At 43.5% G+C, this 15,819-nt stretch overlaps 1 protein-coding gene across 1 annotated transcript in view; it reads left to right on the top strand.

Annotated features, from left to right (window-relative positions):
* Positions 1-15,819, top strand: part of DOCK5 (dedicator of cytokinesis 5) — a 164,946-nt gene that overhangs the window by 27,665 nt on the left and 121,462 nt on the right. The window contains exons 4-7 of the mRNA XM_077780138.1: positions 416-512; positions 11,204-11,352; positions 14,376-14,511; positions 15,590-15,747. Of these exons, the coding sequence (XP_077636264.1) occupies positions 416-512; positions 11,204-11,352; positions 14,376-14,511; positions 15,590-15,747 (540 nt within the window). The remainder of the gene's footprint in view (positions 1-415; positions 513-11,203; positions 11,353-14,375; positions 14,512-15,589; positions 15,748-15,819) is intronic.

The raw sequence follows: 15,819 nt of genomic DNA, 5'->3' as shown, positions 1-15,819 counted from the left end.
GCACACCTCACCCACCCCCCCACCCCACCCCCCAATGAAACGGCTGCTTGGCAGAACCAGCTTAAATAATGGATTTGGGCTTCCATCCCTGGGAATCACTGAAGCCATCAACGGCCAATAACCCTTGCCCCTGTAATGATCTGAAATGGGACAGTACAGGCGGGGTCATGGGCCCACTCCATTGAAGAAATGGTTCATTTCGAGAGCTGTAGTGGTGAGTTCCTTCTCTTTTTCTCAGATGCTTAGGTGTCATAAAGTCTTCTAAACAAAGTTCCCCAGAGTGAGTGAGGCTTGTTTTGTCCCCAGCCTAACTGGCCTCACTCCCGTCTTTGCACTGTGGGGCATATGACCTCTGTAGAGAAAAGCAGGGATGATCAGCCCAGGGTAACGGGAGCATCTGTCTGGTTCTCTCTAGGCAGCACGAGACTGTGATTCCTGGTGAGCTCCCACTGGTGCAGGAGCTCACATCGACACTGCGAGAATGGGCTGTCATCTGGCGCAAGCTCTACGTGGTGAGCTTTCCCTTGGTCTTGCAGTTGGTGGCATCATTTCTGGGCCTGTCTGTTATGCTGCAAGGTGTCAGCAACGTATGAGCTTTCTGCGTAGAGTAGGGTGCAACCATTCTGTGTTCCATTGTATGGAACTCACCAGAACCTCAGCCAGAAACCAGAGGATGGGGAACACATTGATGGAGTCAATAGAGAGTGAGAGACTGAGAGCATGAGTGGGGGAGAAAGGCAGGGGGAGGGAAGAGAGAGAGAGAGAGAGAGAGAGAATGAATGAATCTCAAGCAGGCTCCCCACTCAGTGCAGAGCCCAACATAGGGCTCCATCCCACAACCCTGGGATGATGGCCTGAGCCGAATCAAGACTTTGATGCTCAACCAACTGAGACACCCAGGTGTCCTCTCTCTCTTTTTTATTATAGCCATGCTAATGTGTGTAAAGTGTATCTCATTTTCTTTTGATTTGGTGGCTCATGACATTGAGCATCTCTTCATGTGCTTTCTGGTCATTTGGATATGTTCTTTGTAGAAATGTTTGTTCATGTATGTTGCCCATCTTAAAATTGCAATATTTGCCTTTTCGATATTGAGTTGTAAGGATATTTTGTCCCTTATCAGAATAGGACTTGAAAACACACTCTGTGGGCTATTTTTTCACTTTCTCTATGATACTCTTTGACGCATGAAACTTTTTAATTTTGAAGAAGTCTGATTTACCTATTTTTTGGTTCTGTTGTTTGTGCTTTTGGTATCATATCTAAGCACCATAGGGTTTTATAAATACAGAATCTTGTTGTCTGCTTCTTTTCCCATTATTTATGCCTTTTATTTCTTTTTCTTGATCTTTTGCACTGGCTGCGACCTCTCCTACAGTGCTGAACAAAATTGGTGAGAGAAAAAAAATGGCTGATAACCATCATATTCTCATTGTCCTGGGGTAGGGTCATTGACGACATAAAATGGTAGAAGAAACCGTGGGATGCGTATCCCAGTCCATGGGAATTTGTCAGTGTTTCACTCCCCAACTGCATGAGGACTCCCATAAGGGTGGCGCACTGGAGCCAGTGTACCTTACAGACACCGCAAGTTGAGTGGTGTTAAGCCACCATCCGAAGTCTTCTCTTCGAGGCCAACTCCAAGTACTGTTTCTTGCGACAGTGCCTTGACCTCAGACTGCCAATAAGATACACTAGTTCAATGGGAAATTACACAGGAAACAGCCCATTCTCTCCACAATAAGCCGCAATCACAAGTTGTGTGTAAGTCTGCAATCAGGACAAGGTAGATCTGACATTTAATATTATGAGGCTGAGAATACCTGGGGGCAGCCATCTTGCAAGAGGCCAGGAATGCTCAGAGTCCCCAGGCAGCAAGCCTGCATCTGTGTTCACCCTAGGAAGCTCATTCCTTGACATCGGAATGCACAAATATACTTTTCTGAAGTTCCCTCTTTCTTGGAGACCTGGAGGGTAAGTAAGCATCGCTAGGTCCTGTCTCTGTTAGCAGCTTCCCTGGCTGACCAGGAATTACCACGGTGAAAGTACATTCTCTCATTTGATGCATGAATGACTGCAGTGAGGGAGTAGACTAGACCCGATGGCCTGGAAGCCATTCTCTTTCCTTTATGTGACATTGTTTGTTTAGGTTTTTGTTCAGTCATGTGTTGAGTCTTCATCTGAACTCTCAAAAGCCAATCTTAATAACTTACGGAGAACACCTCCCTCTTAACCCTTAGTATTAAAAACAGTAATCGGAAGCTCATTCTAGCCTAACTTCTAAGAGTTAATGTAGGATTTCATTTCCATCCTGGGCTGGTGTTACCCATGAAGGATCACAGCAGCAGAAATCACCAACCCCTTCTGGACAAGCACAGGATTTTCCTCTGCCTGTTCATCTTTCAAGGCCTAGTTCAGGTTCGTTCTTTCTTATAATGTGGCTTCTAAACACACCGATTCATAATGTTTCCTTCTGGACCATTGGAGCACTTACTGCTGAGCCCATCATCTGGCCCTTAGGGCATACTGCATTGTAATGCCAGTGATCTTTTGATCTCTTTATGTGTAATTGAGGAGTGAGCTACCTGTAGGTTCTTAAATCAGGAACTCCAGGAGGACAGACATGCCCTTTTAAGCCCGTTGGCCTACATCAATCATTCCAGATGTCTGTTGAAAGCACTCTCTGGTTCTGGTTAATTGATCAGTTAGTGGTGGATGCAACAAGTTTGATAGATGAGAATTGCATATACATGGGTTACTTCCTTAATGCATTCCTGCTGGAAATTGGTGAGTGGTGAAATGTATCAGATAATAAGTACTGGGAAATGAGATTTTTAAAGTCGTAATGTTAGAGACTAGAGAATGTGAATGAGGTACTTTTTCTCTTGTTAAGACACAACTCTTGTGCTCCCTTCATCATCCGTGTCCTCCACATGTTCACAGGTGATTGTACCCTGTCTACTGTCTGTTGGTAGAAATGAGAAATAAGCCAATCAGGGAGGAAGAAGTCTGATTCGCTTCCAAAAACCCTTACAACTTAAATGGTAGTAAGCCCAGGGTGAAGATTTCCTATGTGGGCATTTCACTATTTAATAGGAGAAAGAAATAGAGAGAGGGAGAGAGAGAGAAAGAAAAAAGAAGGAAGGAGGGAAGGAAGGAAGGCAAGCAGGCAAAGAAAACAACTTCTGTCTTCTCTTAGAGGACAATATTAACATTTCCCATCTTAATATTGACATCTAATAAAGTAATCATTGTGCTAATTATGAATATTTAAAAATGTCCTATACCTACTGTAGGTGACTAAAAGACATTCATTGTGGGAATCTGAATCAATTGTTAGGGCTCAGCTTGGTATTTGCTTATTCACTAAAATATAATCCACTGAGGGGTGCCTAGGTGGCTCAGCCGGCTAAGCATCTGACTCTTGATTTCGGCTCGGGTCATGGTCTCATGTTTAATGAGTTTGAGCTCTACATTGGGCTCTACATTGACAGTGTGGGGCCTGCTTAGGATTCTCTCTCCTTCTCTCTCTGCCCCTCCCCTGCTTGCTCTCTCTCTCACGAGAAATAAATAAACTTAAAAAGTTAAAAAAAAAAATAAGTCACTTAAAATGGGTTCATTATTAATCATGACCTTCTCTCTTTTCTTCCTGTTCCTTCCTAAAGTATTGACAGTTCACTTCAGGCAGAGTTTCTGAATCCCTTTCTTAAAAATTTGTGTGTCAAAGTAGCAAACCTCAAATATTATGCTTTACTGGGGAAAAAAAGGTAAAAGGAGCCCAAATCTGTAGTTTTCACCACCTCTCTTCCCCCCATACTTTTGTCAAGTGTTTTTGATTTTTCTGATTCTGGACATTCTTTCAATTTGTGTCAAGATAAATCTGGATTTTACTAATCCACATCAATACTTGTATTTCTCTTGTGCATTTCCTCCTTCAGATTCTGAGACCGGGTATTCCGTTTGATATCTGTAAAGACACTTGTGGAGTCTTAGAACGTCCATATTTCTCTATAGCTCATTTACTGGCTCTCCCCTTCTCAGTCTGTGCTCATGAGAAATTTATGGAGTAGATCCAGAGTCTTGTGTGAGAGGAAAATGCCATCCACTTAACCAGTGTAAGCCCAGCCATGTAGACACAGGTGATTATTCTAGAGAGGGAAGACATTTGGATAGCTGTGATTTATTTTTAGCCGTCATACTGTAACCTTGTGAAATAACCGTAAATATGTTTGAAAGGTGGGGAGGTGTTTCTTTCACTGAAGAGAGGGGAACCCTCTTGTCCAAAGCACAGAGAAGAAACGATGACAACCCGCATACACTTTCTTTGTTAATATTAGTACTGTTCTTTCCCATTTAATTGTCTTTCCTGGTGATGTCGGCTTTATGCTTTGGGGAGGAAGCAGGCTATAGGAGGCAAATCCTGGACTAGACATTAGGAAGCTTGGCCCTGCACTGACTAGCTCTTAGGCAAGTCACTTGATGTCTCCAAGTGTCGTCTGGACTCTGCCCCTCTGTGAAAGTGACATAAAGTCTGCCTTGCTGACCCCATGGAGTTAGTTGTGAGAGCATGAAAAGAGATGGTGGCTATGAAATCATGGGGCACACTGAACATCCGGGACTCTGCACATGTCATTCTTGCTGCTGTCCTAGCTTGAAACAGTAGCCACTCTGGGCATCCTCCCTCTGGGCAGCCTTGATTTGGCATCCCTTTGACCCAACTCAGAGTTTCTGAAGCTCCCTTGTGTGTGCTCCCTGACCCNTGCCCCCCCCCCCCCCAAATCCAAGGCCACTTCCTTTGCCTTGTGTTATCATCTTAGGCGAGTGGCCTTGAGCACTCAGTAACCAGGCTGTTCCTCACTGCAGATAGTGAGCCTCCTTTTAGGCTCAAGTCTGGGAGGCATGGATCATTCCAGAAAAGAAAAAGGAAGCATGCCAATGCGGAGTGCAAATTCACAACAGTTTCTGGCTTTGTCTGCACTGCTGTTTCTCCACTGGAGCCTGTTTAGTGGGCACGTTTTCAGCGGTTGATCCGGAAAGGGGGAAACATTGTGAATAAGGAGGTAGCCATCTAGTGAAATGGCAAGATTGTGGACACTGGGGCCAGACAGGTGACCAGTTCTTAAATTCTGGCTCACACCCTTACTCGGTATGTACTTTTAGATTCAGAAGAAACCCCCAGCAAACCCAGTAATTGTCACTGCAAACAAACAAACTGAAGCAGAAAGAACTCAAATCCTGAAGGCAGGGATTTGGGTCCAGGGTATGCCAATAAGCTGACTCTGCAGCCTGAGACGAGTCCTTTGACCCCTCAGTGTTATTTTCCACACATGAAATGCTAATTATATATTACACACGCCTTGCACGCTTGCTGTAAGGATTCAGTAGGATAATCTGTATAAAACTCCCAGGACACTGCCTGGTACTTCATCATCAAAATGTGACAGCCCCCAGCTATCCCCTGACAGCACTGCCTCTGTGGAATTCTGCCCTGAAGTCATTTCGGGGTGCACCCTCCAACTTGGGGCTGACCTGTGGGCTCCTTTCCAGCTCTGTGCAAGTTTAACCGCCTTTGGTCAGTGGTTTTACAAGTATTCTGTCCATTGTTCTCTGCTGCATCTCAGGATTATTCGTCTTCCCCACGCTGGGAAAATAGATCCAGGGAGCCGAACTTCTGTCCTTTCTAGCAACACATCTGCTTCCACGTGAGTTCTCCAGTCGCAAGGGCAGATGGATGCCTGTGTGTTGATTTAAACATTACTGGACTATTGTAATACCCAGGTTTCCCTTTTCGGTAGCAACCCAGCTATACTTCTTGAACCGGCATGAGTCTATATCCCACGTTATAATCTATTTTCTCAACCAGTAAACAGGACTTGAAAACTAGTTAGGGTGTATTTGTGGGGACAGATGGATGACAGTTTTTGAGAGAGGGACTGTCCTGGAAATTCTGAGATATGTGGTGATATTGGACATATTCTAGAACTTCCTCCCCCCGCCCCAAGATTTAGCTCTGTGCTATTCCCTACCTTCCAATTAGAGAGTTTTGGTCAGCTGGGCCGTTTGGCCCATATAATTTTGGGAGACTGAACCTAATCCTTCTTCCTCACAGAAAAGACATAGGAGACAAGCCTCGTGGTGGAAGGTGGTTAATACGTGTTGTAGAATCAAGTGAACATAGTTGCTAAAATATAGTTCATGGAAGGGGCTGATCTCTCATTTAAAATTTGCCAGTACGATAAAACCTTTGAGCTGGTCTGTCGTTCTGTACAAACCTGGAGCGGAGAAAGTGCCCCTCACTGAGGTGGGGGTGGAGAACGTGCCAGACACGATGAATCGCCTTTCTTCCCATCATTGCATAGCCACTCAGATGAAAGGTACTGAAGTCTAATCTTTTTGAACTGGTGGTTATTACTGGCTGCAGGAGCACATGCTCTGAAGTGTAATTAAGCTCGTCCCATGGTTGGAAACCAGTGTCTGATTGCAAATTCCCATAGAAAATGCATCATGTTTTCAGGGTGTTTCATCTGCAAGCCCTGCGGGGGCATAGCTTTCGTGGGTGACAAGACAGGACATGGCAGTGACTGGGACAGGGCAGGAGGTGGGCTTTGGGTGTTTCTTCAGTTTTGTTTCCCACCGTCTTGGTTGCCTGCCTCTCAGGATTTCCCGCACTACTTCCTGAGGCCAAACATTATCTTACAGGAATCTTGTCTTGAAAAATGAAGCCTTTGCTAGTCAGGCAAAACCTTTTTCTGGCAAAGAGAAGAGGCGCTAGCATGGAGAGAAAGAGTGTCAGCGGCCTGGTGGGTTCCCTTCCTCCCAAGAGAGCAGAGTCCTTGCAGCATGAGGACACCCAGGACCCAAGACACCACTCCAGACCCCAGGAGTTCCAGACACTTGGTAACAACAGGAGAGTCCCTGCAGAGAGCTGTCTCCGGGTGAAATTCGATATGGAACCACCAGGACGTGTGAGCGAGATGGTCAGAGTCAGATACAGTTAATCAGGAAGTTGCTTGGAAGAGTAATTAAGTTTAACATCCCTGCCGCAGACTCACAGACGCTCATCCTTGGGAAGGAATCTCAGACCCAGTCCCTGTGTGTTACAGATGAGCGCATCTCAGAGGGAAGGATTTGCCCCACTCATTTTGCAAGTTAATGATATAATTAGAGATAGCGACCAAGTCCCTGTGCTTTCTGTCCAGCACTTTTGCCTCTGAATCCAAATCTGCATGGACGAGGAAAGGTTGGTGAACAGAGGAAATATCCCTTTGCAAATGGAGAGGTGGAGGACCAGAGAAAAGTCTTTCGACTGTCATCTGCATTCCTTGGGAAAGCGAGTAATAGAATCCAAGTTTTCTGACACCCAGAGAGGTGGGGTCATTGTCCCAATGGCCCCTAGGATTTCTAAAATACTCAAATGGAGGGCTTCTGTATCCCTGCCACTGTTGAAGGCAAAGCTGTTTCTTCTTGCGACTTTGTTTTTATCTCTAGAAATTCTGTGAGAGAGAGAGCGAGCATGAGAAGACCATTCAGAATAGAAATGTAGAAAGTGAGACCACCAAGATCTCCAAGCGAATAAGAGGGAGAACTAAGCAAGGGCAGGAATGCCTTTATTGTCTGGTCAGAGACTATTTCAGTTTCTCTATTTCATGTAGCTGTCCTTGAAATTGAAATCAGAGTGTTGTTTCATGTTCAAGCTGTCTAAATTCGTTCTTGAGTCACTCCTGTCCCAGGACTGCGCTGATTTTTGCAGAGAGGATCAGCGAGATTGTTAAAGAAGGTAATTCCTCCTCTCTTAAATTATGTGACAGTGGCAGCTAGCGCAAAAAAAGGCTGGGCCACCTGGGTGGCTCAGTCACTTAATTGTCCAATGTTGGCTCAGGTCATGATCTCACGGCTCAGGAGTTCGAGCCCTGTGTCGGGCTCTGTGCTGACAGCTTGGAGTCTGCAGCCTGCTTTTGATTCTGTGTCTCCCTCTCTCTCTGTCCCTGTCCCGCTCATGCTCTGTCTCTCAAAAATAAATAAACATTTAAAAAAAAAGAAAAAGGTTGGGATTAATGATAACAGAGAAGGTACTCTGCAACAGGCAAGCTTGGGGCAATGTAGGCTTTAGGAAAGAAGACAGGAAGAGGTGTGTGACGGAAAAATAGGTGGAGTTTGGAGATTCAGGTCGCTGGCTCAGGGTCTTGTGGGGAGGGTTCAGTTTTCTCCTCACCTGGCCTCCTGGGCTTCCCCAGGAACCCATAAAGTGTCAGGGTCCAGCTAGTGCACAGAACATTCTACTTAGAACAATTTCAGAGATGTGGCGACGAAATTCATTTCCTTAAAGTAAATGGGGAAATTGCTTCCTTTGGTGTGTTCCAGCTTGTCTATTCAGAATTAATTTGGCACAGCGAATCACAGAAGAATGGCTGTCTTCAACCTTCTTTTGGTGGAGGTGTGGGGGGGCGAGGGGGACTTGGCAAACAAGGCCGATATGGACAGGCAATAATTAAATTGCCTTGGATAGTGTCTAATGTAATTGAGACCAAGAACTTGTGAACGTGTGCCACAAAGTGCTGTCTCTCAGAAGGGATCCTCTGAGTCTGAGCCCTTATTTTTTATCATAATAGAGAAATCGTGTCTTCATTAGAATTTTTAAAAACCCCACCAGAACAGTTAAGAGTAGACAAATTGGTTTCAAGAAAGAAAGGAAAAAAAAAAAAAAGAGATCCTCTTCTTGCCCAGCAGCATTGAAAGGTGAAATTTTACAACCTTTAATTTCTCACTCCTTTTTTCAGGTTGAAAGACAATGGGATGGCAATATTTTAAATAGAATTATGTGGGGAAAAAAACCCCAGGGTTTATGCCTTTGCTTATTAAAAATGAAACTTTTTATTTTATTTTATTTTTTTTTTTAAATGTTTTATTTATTTCTAGGAGAGAGAGAGAGAGAGACNAATTATGTGGGGGAAAAAACCCCAGGGTTTATGCCTTTGCTTATTAAAAATGAAACTTTTTAAAGTCTCATCTTTATGCCTTTCAAAAGACTGGCCAAAAGCATGAAACATTGCAAAATGCTAAGCAGGCTTCAAGTTCTGTATTTTTCAGATTTATACTGTTAATGGAGCATATAAGCGAGTTCTTCAACTCTCTCCTTTGTGATCTCCCAGAACATTGACCTTCTTTGAGGGCTTTTATCACACTCTGCTAATCTCACTGCTGTCTCCCCCCGCCACCCTGGCCCCCACTTTTGCTCTGAGGACTCTTTGCTCCATGTTTTCTTTTTGTTCGGGAGTATCTTGAGTGTTTCCGGTATCTTGATTATACTTGATAACTTGCCCAGGAATCTAGCCCAGGGATTGTTGTAGAAGAATGTCACAAAAGAACATGCTGTGCAGCCATTGACAATTTTCTTTGTGTGTATGGGGGGGAGGGGGTTATCTTTACAACAGATAAAAATATTTTCTATAATTTTAAATTGTATAGTTATATTAATAAATTATGACTTTTCACCTATAAATAAGCAAGAAGTGATTTTGTAGTATTTATGGGGTGAATGGAATCATGCAGTTTTTGTTTTTTTTTTTTAATGTTTTTTTATTTATTTCTAGGAGAGAGAGAGAGAGAGACAGCGTGAGCAGGGGAGGGTCAGAGAGAGAGGGAGCTACAGACTCTGAAACAGGCTCCAGGCTCTGAGCTGGCAGTCAGCACAGAGCCCGACGCGGGGCTCGAACCCACGAACCGCGAGATCATGACCTAAGCGAAAGTCGGACGCTTAACCGACTAAGCCACCCAGGCGCCCCAAGGAATCGTGCAGATTTTTATTAAAAAACACATATTTCAAAAATGATCCACACCAACTTGACAATAAACTATTTGTAAAAATAAATAAATAAATAAAACGTTATCTAAGACAAAAAAAAAAACAAAACCAAAAATGATCCACAAAACAGGTTGTTTTGATGACTTGATCTCAAATGTCTTCCTTCCCCCATGTACACCCTATCACATTGCAACCATTTATTTTTCTTCTGGCACTTTCCATAATTTAAAATTATCTTGTGTGTACACACATATTATATATTTGTTATTTATGTAAATAATATTGTATATGTTATTGATACGGTATACTATTTATATATAACCATATTTTAATCATTTAGATAAAATCAAGGTCATAATAAACCAAGCGATTAGACATCAGATACTTGCCTCTTAAAATGATAGAGGTACTGATAATTAGTTAGTCATACGTTCGTTTGGTTCAGTTATAGAAGTTTTTATTGAAGCCCAGAATAATGGTTTAATTATTGTTAAGTCTAATGATTTTCAGGATGGTCTAACAGTTTTATGAAGACTTTAAAATAATATTTTCCATTATCCTTTATCTCTGAAATTACAGTTGTTTCTCCATCCATAATTTACTTATATGGTACATTTCATAAAACGTCTACCCTATACCAGCTCCTAGGGATACAAAAATGAGCAAGCTCCCTGTCCTGTAGGAGCTGACCATCTAAGAAGAGAGTCAAATGGGCCAGGATGGGCCAGGTTCTGATTGCCATGATGGGAGTCCATTCCAGGAGCAGCAAGAGGGGTAGTCAGCCCACAGTTAGGGTTTCAAGCAAGAGACTTCTAAGTTGAGACCAAAGAAATAAGAATTAGCAGTTGACGGAGCTTATAGCGTATGAGGAGGTGTTAAATGCGGGGAAGTTTGGGGGGAAGGGAGAAAAGTGGCTCCAGGTAGAGGAAGTACCATATTGAGAGGGTCTGGAGGACTCAGGGAAGTGGGCATAGCTTTTTATGGAAGGACTGTAGAGTTTTGAGGTAGAGATTGGGGCAAAATGTAGCTGGGAATGTGGGAAGGACCCAAGATAGGAAGGAGTTTACAGTGTGGTTTACTGTGTCTGGAAGACAGAGGAAATCTCTGGAGGGTTGAAAACAGAGGAGGGACATAGTTGAACTTACAGTACATGGATGATTTGATATACTTATGAGCGTTGGCTTATCTGACTCGAAAGTGGAATAAGGGAGGGAGTAGGAATGGCCTAGAGCAAAGCTATCACTATTTTGAAAAAGAATCCCTTTGAAGTACACAGCTTACTGTATGGCAAAATTAAGGGCTTAAGTAATGCCTTATAAAGCATGAGTCAAATCAAAAGATGTTTCCATCCTCCATCACACCTTCATTTTTTGTTCTTTCCTCCTCATTTTCCCATCCTAGAACAACAAGGTCACACTCTTTCGCCAGCTGCAGCAGATGACGTACAGCCTGATTGAGTGGCGGTCCCAGATCCTCTCTGGGACACTCCCCAAGGATGAACTGGCAGAGCTTAAGAAGAAGGTCACAGCCAAAATCGACCATGGGAACAGGTAAACTAAGGATGAGTTCACCAAGAACTTGGAAAGAGAAGGGCATGTTCATGCTAAGGCCATACCTTGCCATCAGCTTTTGATCTTGGAGTTGTCAAAGAATAATGCTTACTGCTCTCTTTTTTGCTTTGGAAAACATTTAATTTTGTTGGAAAAGTTTGACAGTCTCTTCTTAGACCAGACCCTGCTCTTGGATGTGTGTCAAAGAGGCGACAGATGATCAGGGCAGGGGAGACTTCGATGCCAAGCAGACTGAAAGGGACAGCACATCAGAAGTCACATTTTCTCAGACCTGGGACTGTCTCAGTTTTTGTTTCAACAGTGGATTTTAAATCAGCATCAGACTCATTCTCTGTCTTTCTCTCCAGGTTCCCTAACTGGGACTGTTGTTTGCAGTGTATGAAAACTAAACTTACAAGAAGAGTAAAAACATATTTTTAGCCTGTTGATTATGTCTCTGGTAACCTCTAAAGAGTTCATCACTTTGTTAATCTTCCGGTTAGCTCCGGCAGATATATAGGCTCCAGACTTTCCTGCCCTTTGGAAAATAAGAAATTCATCAATTCATGAGTTTATGCTGGGCTGGGGTTCGTTCCCCTGACCAACTCCTTTTACAAGACTGAGGTGGCTCCTCAGTTAGTTTTGTTGATGATCTCTTTGACGTCTAGTTCATTTTCTACATTTCTTCAACTTGTGCATGTGTGATTTTCCCTCCTCCCCCTTTACCTTACTTCTCCAACCTCAGGACTTTTGCAAAGATCTACTTAAAATACAGCTCATTATCCTACTCACTTAAATGTTATAGGCTCTGACAGCCTTATTCAGAAATAGCTGGAGTAAAGAGAGCATTACAAGATTTAGATTCAACCATTATTTTAAATCTCCTATGTGCCCTTAACATATATTACTTGATTCTAGCCCATTTTATGGTTAGAAAAATAGACCAAGTGAGCTTGAGTGAGTTACCTCCACGTTACAGAGATCATAAGTGGGAAAGGCTAAATTTGAGGCCCAAACACACGATTCCATGGTTAAAGCACCCTTCTTGGAGCACCTGGGTGGCCTAGTCGGTAAAGTGCCCGACTTTGGCTCAGGCCATGATCTCGCAGTTCACAAGTTTGAGCCCCACATTGGGCATCTGTGCTGATGGTTCGGAGCCTGGAGCCTGCTTCAGATTCCGTGTCTCCCTCTTTCTCTGCCGTCCCCGCTCACACTCTGTTTCTCCACCCGTCCCCCCCGCCCCTTGTCTCTCTCTCAAAAATAAACATTAACCGAAATTTTTTAAAAATTAAAAAAATAAAGCTCCCTTCTTAGGGATAAGAATGAATTGTTCCCTTATCACTTGTCTGTTCACAGGACTATAACCAGAGGAGTTGTACTGCTAGTCGTGTGCTGGGGGCATTTCTTCAAAAACAGCTACGGTGGGATACATCAGGCCCTCCCTTATGCTATGCAGCCTCTGTGTTTTTGAGTCTAGTAGGAGTCTTGTATGATATTGGCCTAGAGGACTCTGGTTGTCAGCATAGGATGTTAATGTCCCACAAGCAGTTGAACACGCCTACCTTCCCATTCAGCCTTGAGAAGCAGTTCAAGCCATCAGGCTGCTTACTCAGTGCCTCAGCGCTTAGTCTCTAGCAGCTTCCAAGACCCATGGCTCATGCGTCTGGGTGGCCTGTGGGTCTGGCTGCCGCCAAAAGAACCTGCCAGATTCAATCAGTTGATGGAGATGCTGTAAAACAGGGAGGAGGGTAATTAGACATTTTTGCTGTCTTCCCAAAGACTTGGCACATCTCACGGTTATCCCTCAGCTCTCTCGCTCTTTGGACCTCCCTTCTCCCAAATTGCTGGTGCCTGGAATGTTCGCCAGGCATTCAGATAGCAATATCCTATTTCTACCACAGTCGCCATCTTCTTGGAACTGAGCATAATTTTTTTCTACTCCTGGGTGCACATTGGGCATAAGAGCCTTGGTAGAGATTGTGCCGTGCATAGACCATACGACTCTTAGTTTTTCTGTGTAACACGCAGAGCTACAACTTAATACAACAGGTGTGTTCTTGCGCCGGTTGCTGCATTAAGGGCTGCTTGCTATTTACCAAGAGTGTACTATATACTAGATACTGTGTTATGTGCTTAACGTGTTATCTCATTAAATTCTCCCAATGATACTGAAAGGTAGGGAATATTTACAGATGAGGAAGGCAGGGCTTTACAAAATTAAGTAAATTACTTAGAGGTGTCTATTAAAGCCAAGATTCAAATCCCGATCAAATCCTGATCCTACCCATGCTCGCAGGTAGGTGATGAGATTCCAACAGCCAAGACCTATGTAATTGATCTCCTTTTAGACAGTCTTGAATTAAGGATTGTCCTCGACACTCAACTTTTTACATTTTTTAATGTTTTATTTATTTTTGAGAGAGAGAGAGAGACAGAGCTTGAGTGGGGGGAGGGCAGAGAGGGAAAAGGAGACACAGAATCGGAAGCAGGCTCCAGGCTCTGAGCTGTCAGCACAGAGCCCAATGTGGGGCTCAACCCATGAACTGGGAGATCAGGACCTGAGCTGAAGTAAGATGCTTAACCGACTGAGCCACCCAGGCGCCCCTTAACACTGAACTTTTAAGGAAATCTGGCAAGGCCCCCAGATATTTGTATATTGGTCCATCATTGTTCCTGTGCCAAACAATAGAAGATTCAGGGAAGAGGCATCGGTCAGAGGAATCTGGTCAAAATCAGTGCCACTGTTGCCTTGTTGCCTTTTGTGTTGAGGTTCTGTGGAACAAATTACTTTGCGTATCATTGTATGTTTGGTTAACATTACCATAAGTTTTCCATCTCTCCGTCTCTTGTTGTGTGGAGAGGAGGCAGAAATTGAAAGGAGAAAAGGCAAGGGAGATGTTCTTAACCTGACTTGTCCACCACCCATCCTTCCTAACTATGAATCCTCTGGGTTCTTTCCTGGGCTCTTCAGGAAAGAGTCTGTTCTAACGAGGAGAACTCGCTGATCACCCCTTTCTTTCTAGAATGCTTGGATTAGATCTGGTAGTGAGAGATGATAACGGGAACATCTTGGATCCAGATGAAACCAGCACCATCGCCCTCTTCAGGGCCCATGAAATGGCCTCAAAGAGGATCGAGGAAAAGATCCAAGAAGAAAAGGTACACTTCCGCCGATGTACAGATGAGGTTTCATTTTTGCTTTTGTTTTTAACGAAAGGGAGTTGACAACAAGAGGTAGAAATGTTTAGAAAATCATCCATTGCCTTGTTTGGAAAGCAAAACACAGCAAAAAGAATGAGGCAGAGGTATACTTTCTGATATGGAAGGATCACAAAGGTACACGTGAACAGAAAAAGCACGATGCAGAACAGGGTGTACAATACACTCATCTTTGTATCAGAGAGGGATACACATACCACTGTGTTTGCCCATGTGTAGACTAACTCTGAAACGATAGACAAGAATTTGATTAATGGTTGCCTCTAGGAAGAACTGGGTGGGAGGGAGCCTTGGTACCATGTAACCTTCTGCATTTGGTATATATAATACCATTTCCAAACTAATAAAATCATGTTTAAAAATAAAGCATTTAAAGATTTTGAAAGTAGCAGTTGAACCTTAAATACAAATGAGACAGGTATAGTGAAAGAGGATAAGAAAAAACCATCCCTCATAGTATGATGGCTAAGAACCAAGCATATTGATATTTTCATAGATATTATTCCAACCTTTCTGTTCTATTAAGTAAACATTTCTCTTTATTTAATTTGTAGTTTTGTTTCTCTAGCACGGTTGTGATAGCATTTACTTGTGTTTCTAGATCCAGTGGCTCACCATGAGGGTGAAGCCTCTCCAGTGGAATCTCTTGTTTGCAATGAGAGCTTTTCCCAAAAAGAGGGATGATGAGTCATGATTTTTGTGCTGGTGGGGTTCATTCAGAAGCCGTTGTGAGAGAGAAGTTCTTGAAGCTGCTAGACCATGAGTCATCTTTAGACAGCCCTTAATGAATTAGTTGGGCTTAAGGCCCTGAACAGGACAGTCTTGATCATTCAAATAATAGTGATTGTATTTTATTCACTAGACCATGTGGCCACTTACACATGCTTTCTTCTCAGTCAGTGCTTCTGACGGAGCACAGGTGGTAATTATATTTGTCCCCCATTTGCTATCCCGGGTCTTTGCCATTATTTCTCATTGGCTGAAACCGAGATGCTTTTTTCTCTTTTCCTGTGTTCAGTCTGTTCTTCAGAACCTGGACTTGCGGGGCCAGTCTGTCTTCAGTACCGTCCATACCTATGGCCTCTACGTGAACTTCAAGAACTTTGTGTGCAACATTGGGGAGGACGCCGAGTTGTTCATGGCCCTCTATGACCCGGACCAGTCCACCTTCATCAGGTAGCCAAGTCCCAGGTCATCTGCTGTTGAACTTGCAAAAAGACCTGCTCTTAACCTGCATCTCCCTCAGGG

Source organism: Crocuta crocuta, unplaced genomic scaffold (genome assembly GCF_008692635.1).
Source record: "Crocuta crocuta isolate KB4526 unplaced genomic scaffold, BGI_CrCroc_1.0 scaffold395, whole genome shotgun sequence".
Taxonomy (NCBI): domain Eukaryota; kingdom Metazoa; phylum Chordata; class Mammalia; order Carnivora; family Hyaenidae; genus Crocuta; species Crocuta crocuta.
The sequence above is the reverse complement of the archived record's forward strand: the minus strand, read 5'-3'. Positions and strand labels throughout refer to the sequence as shown.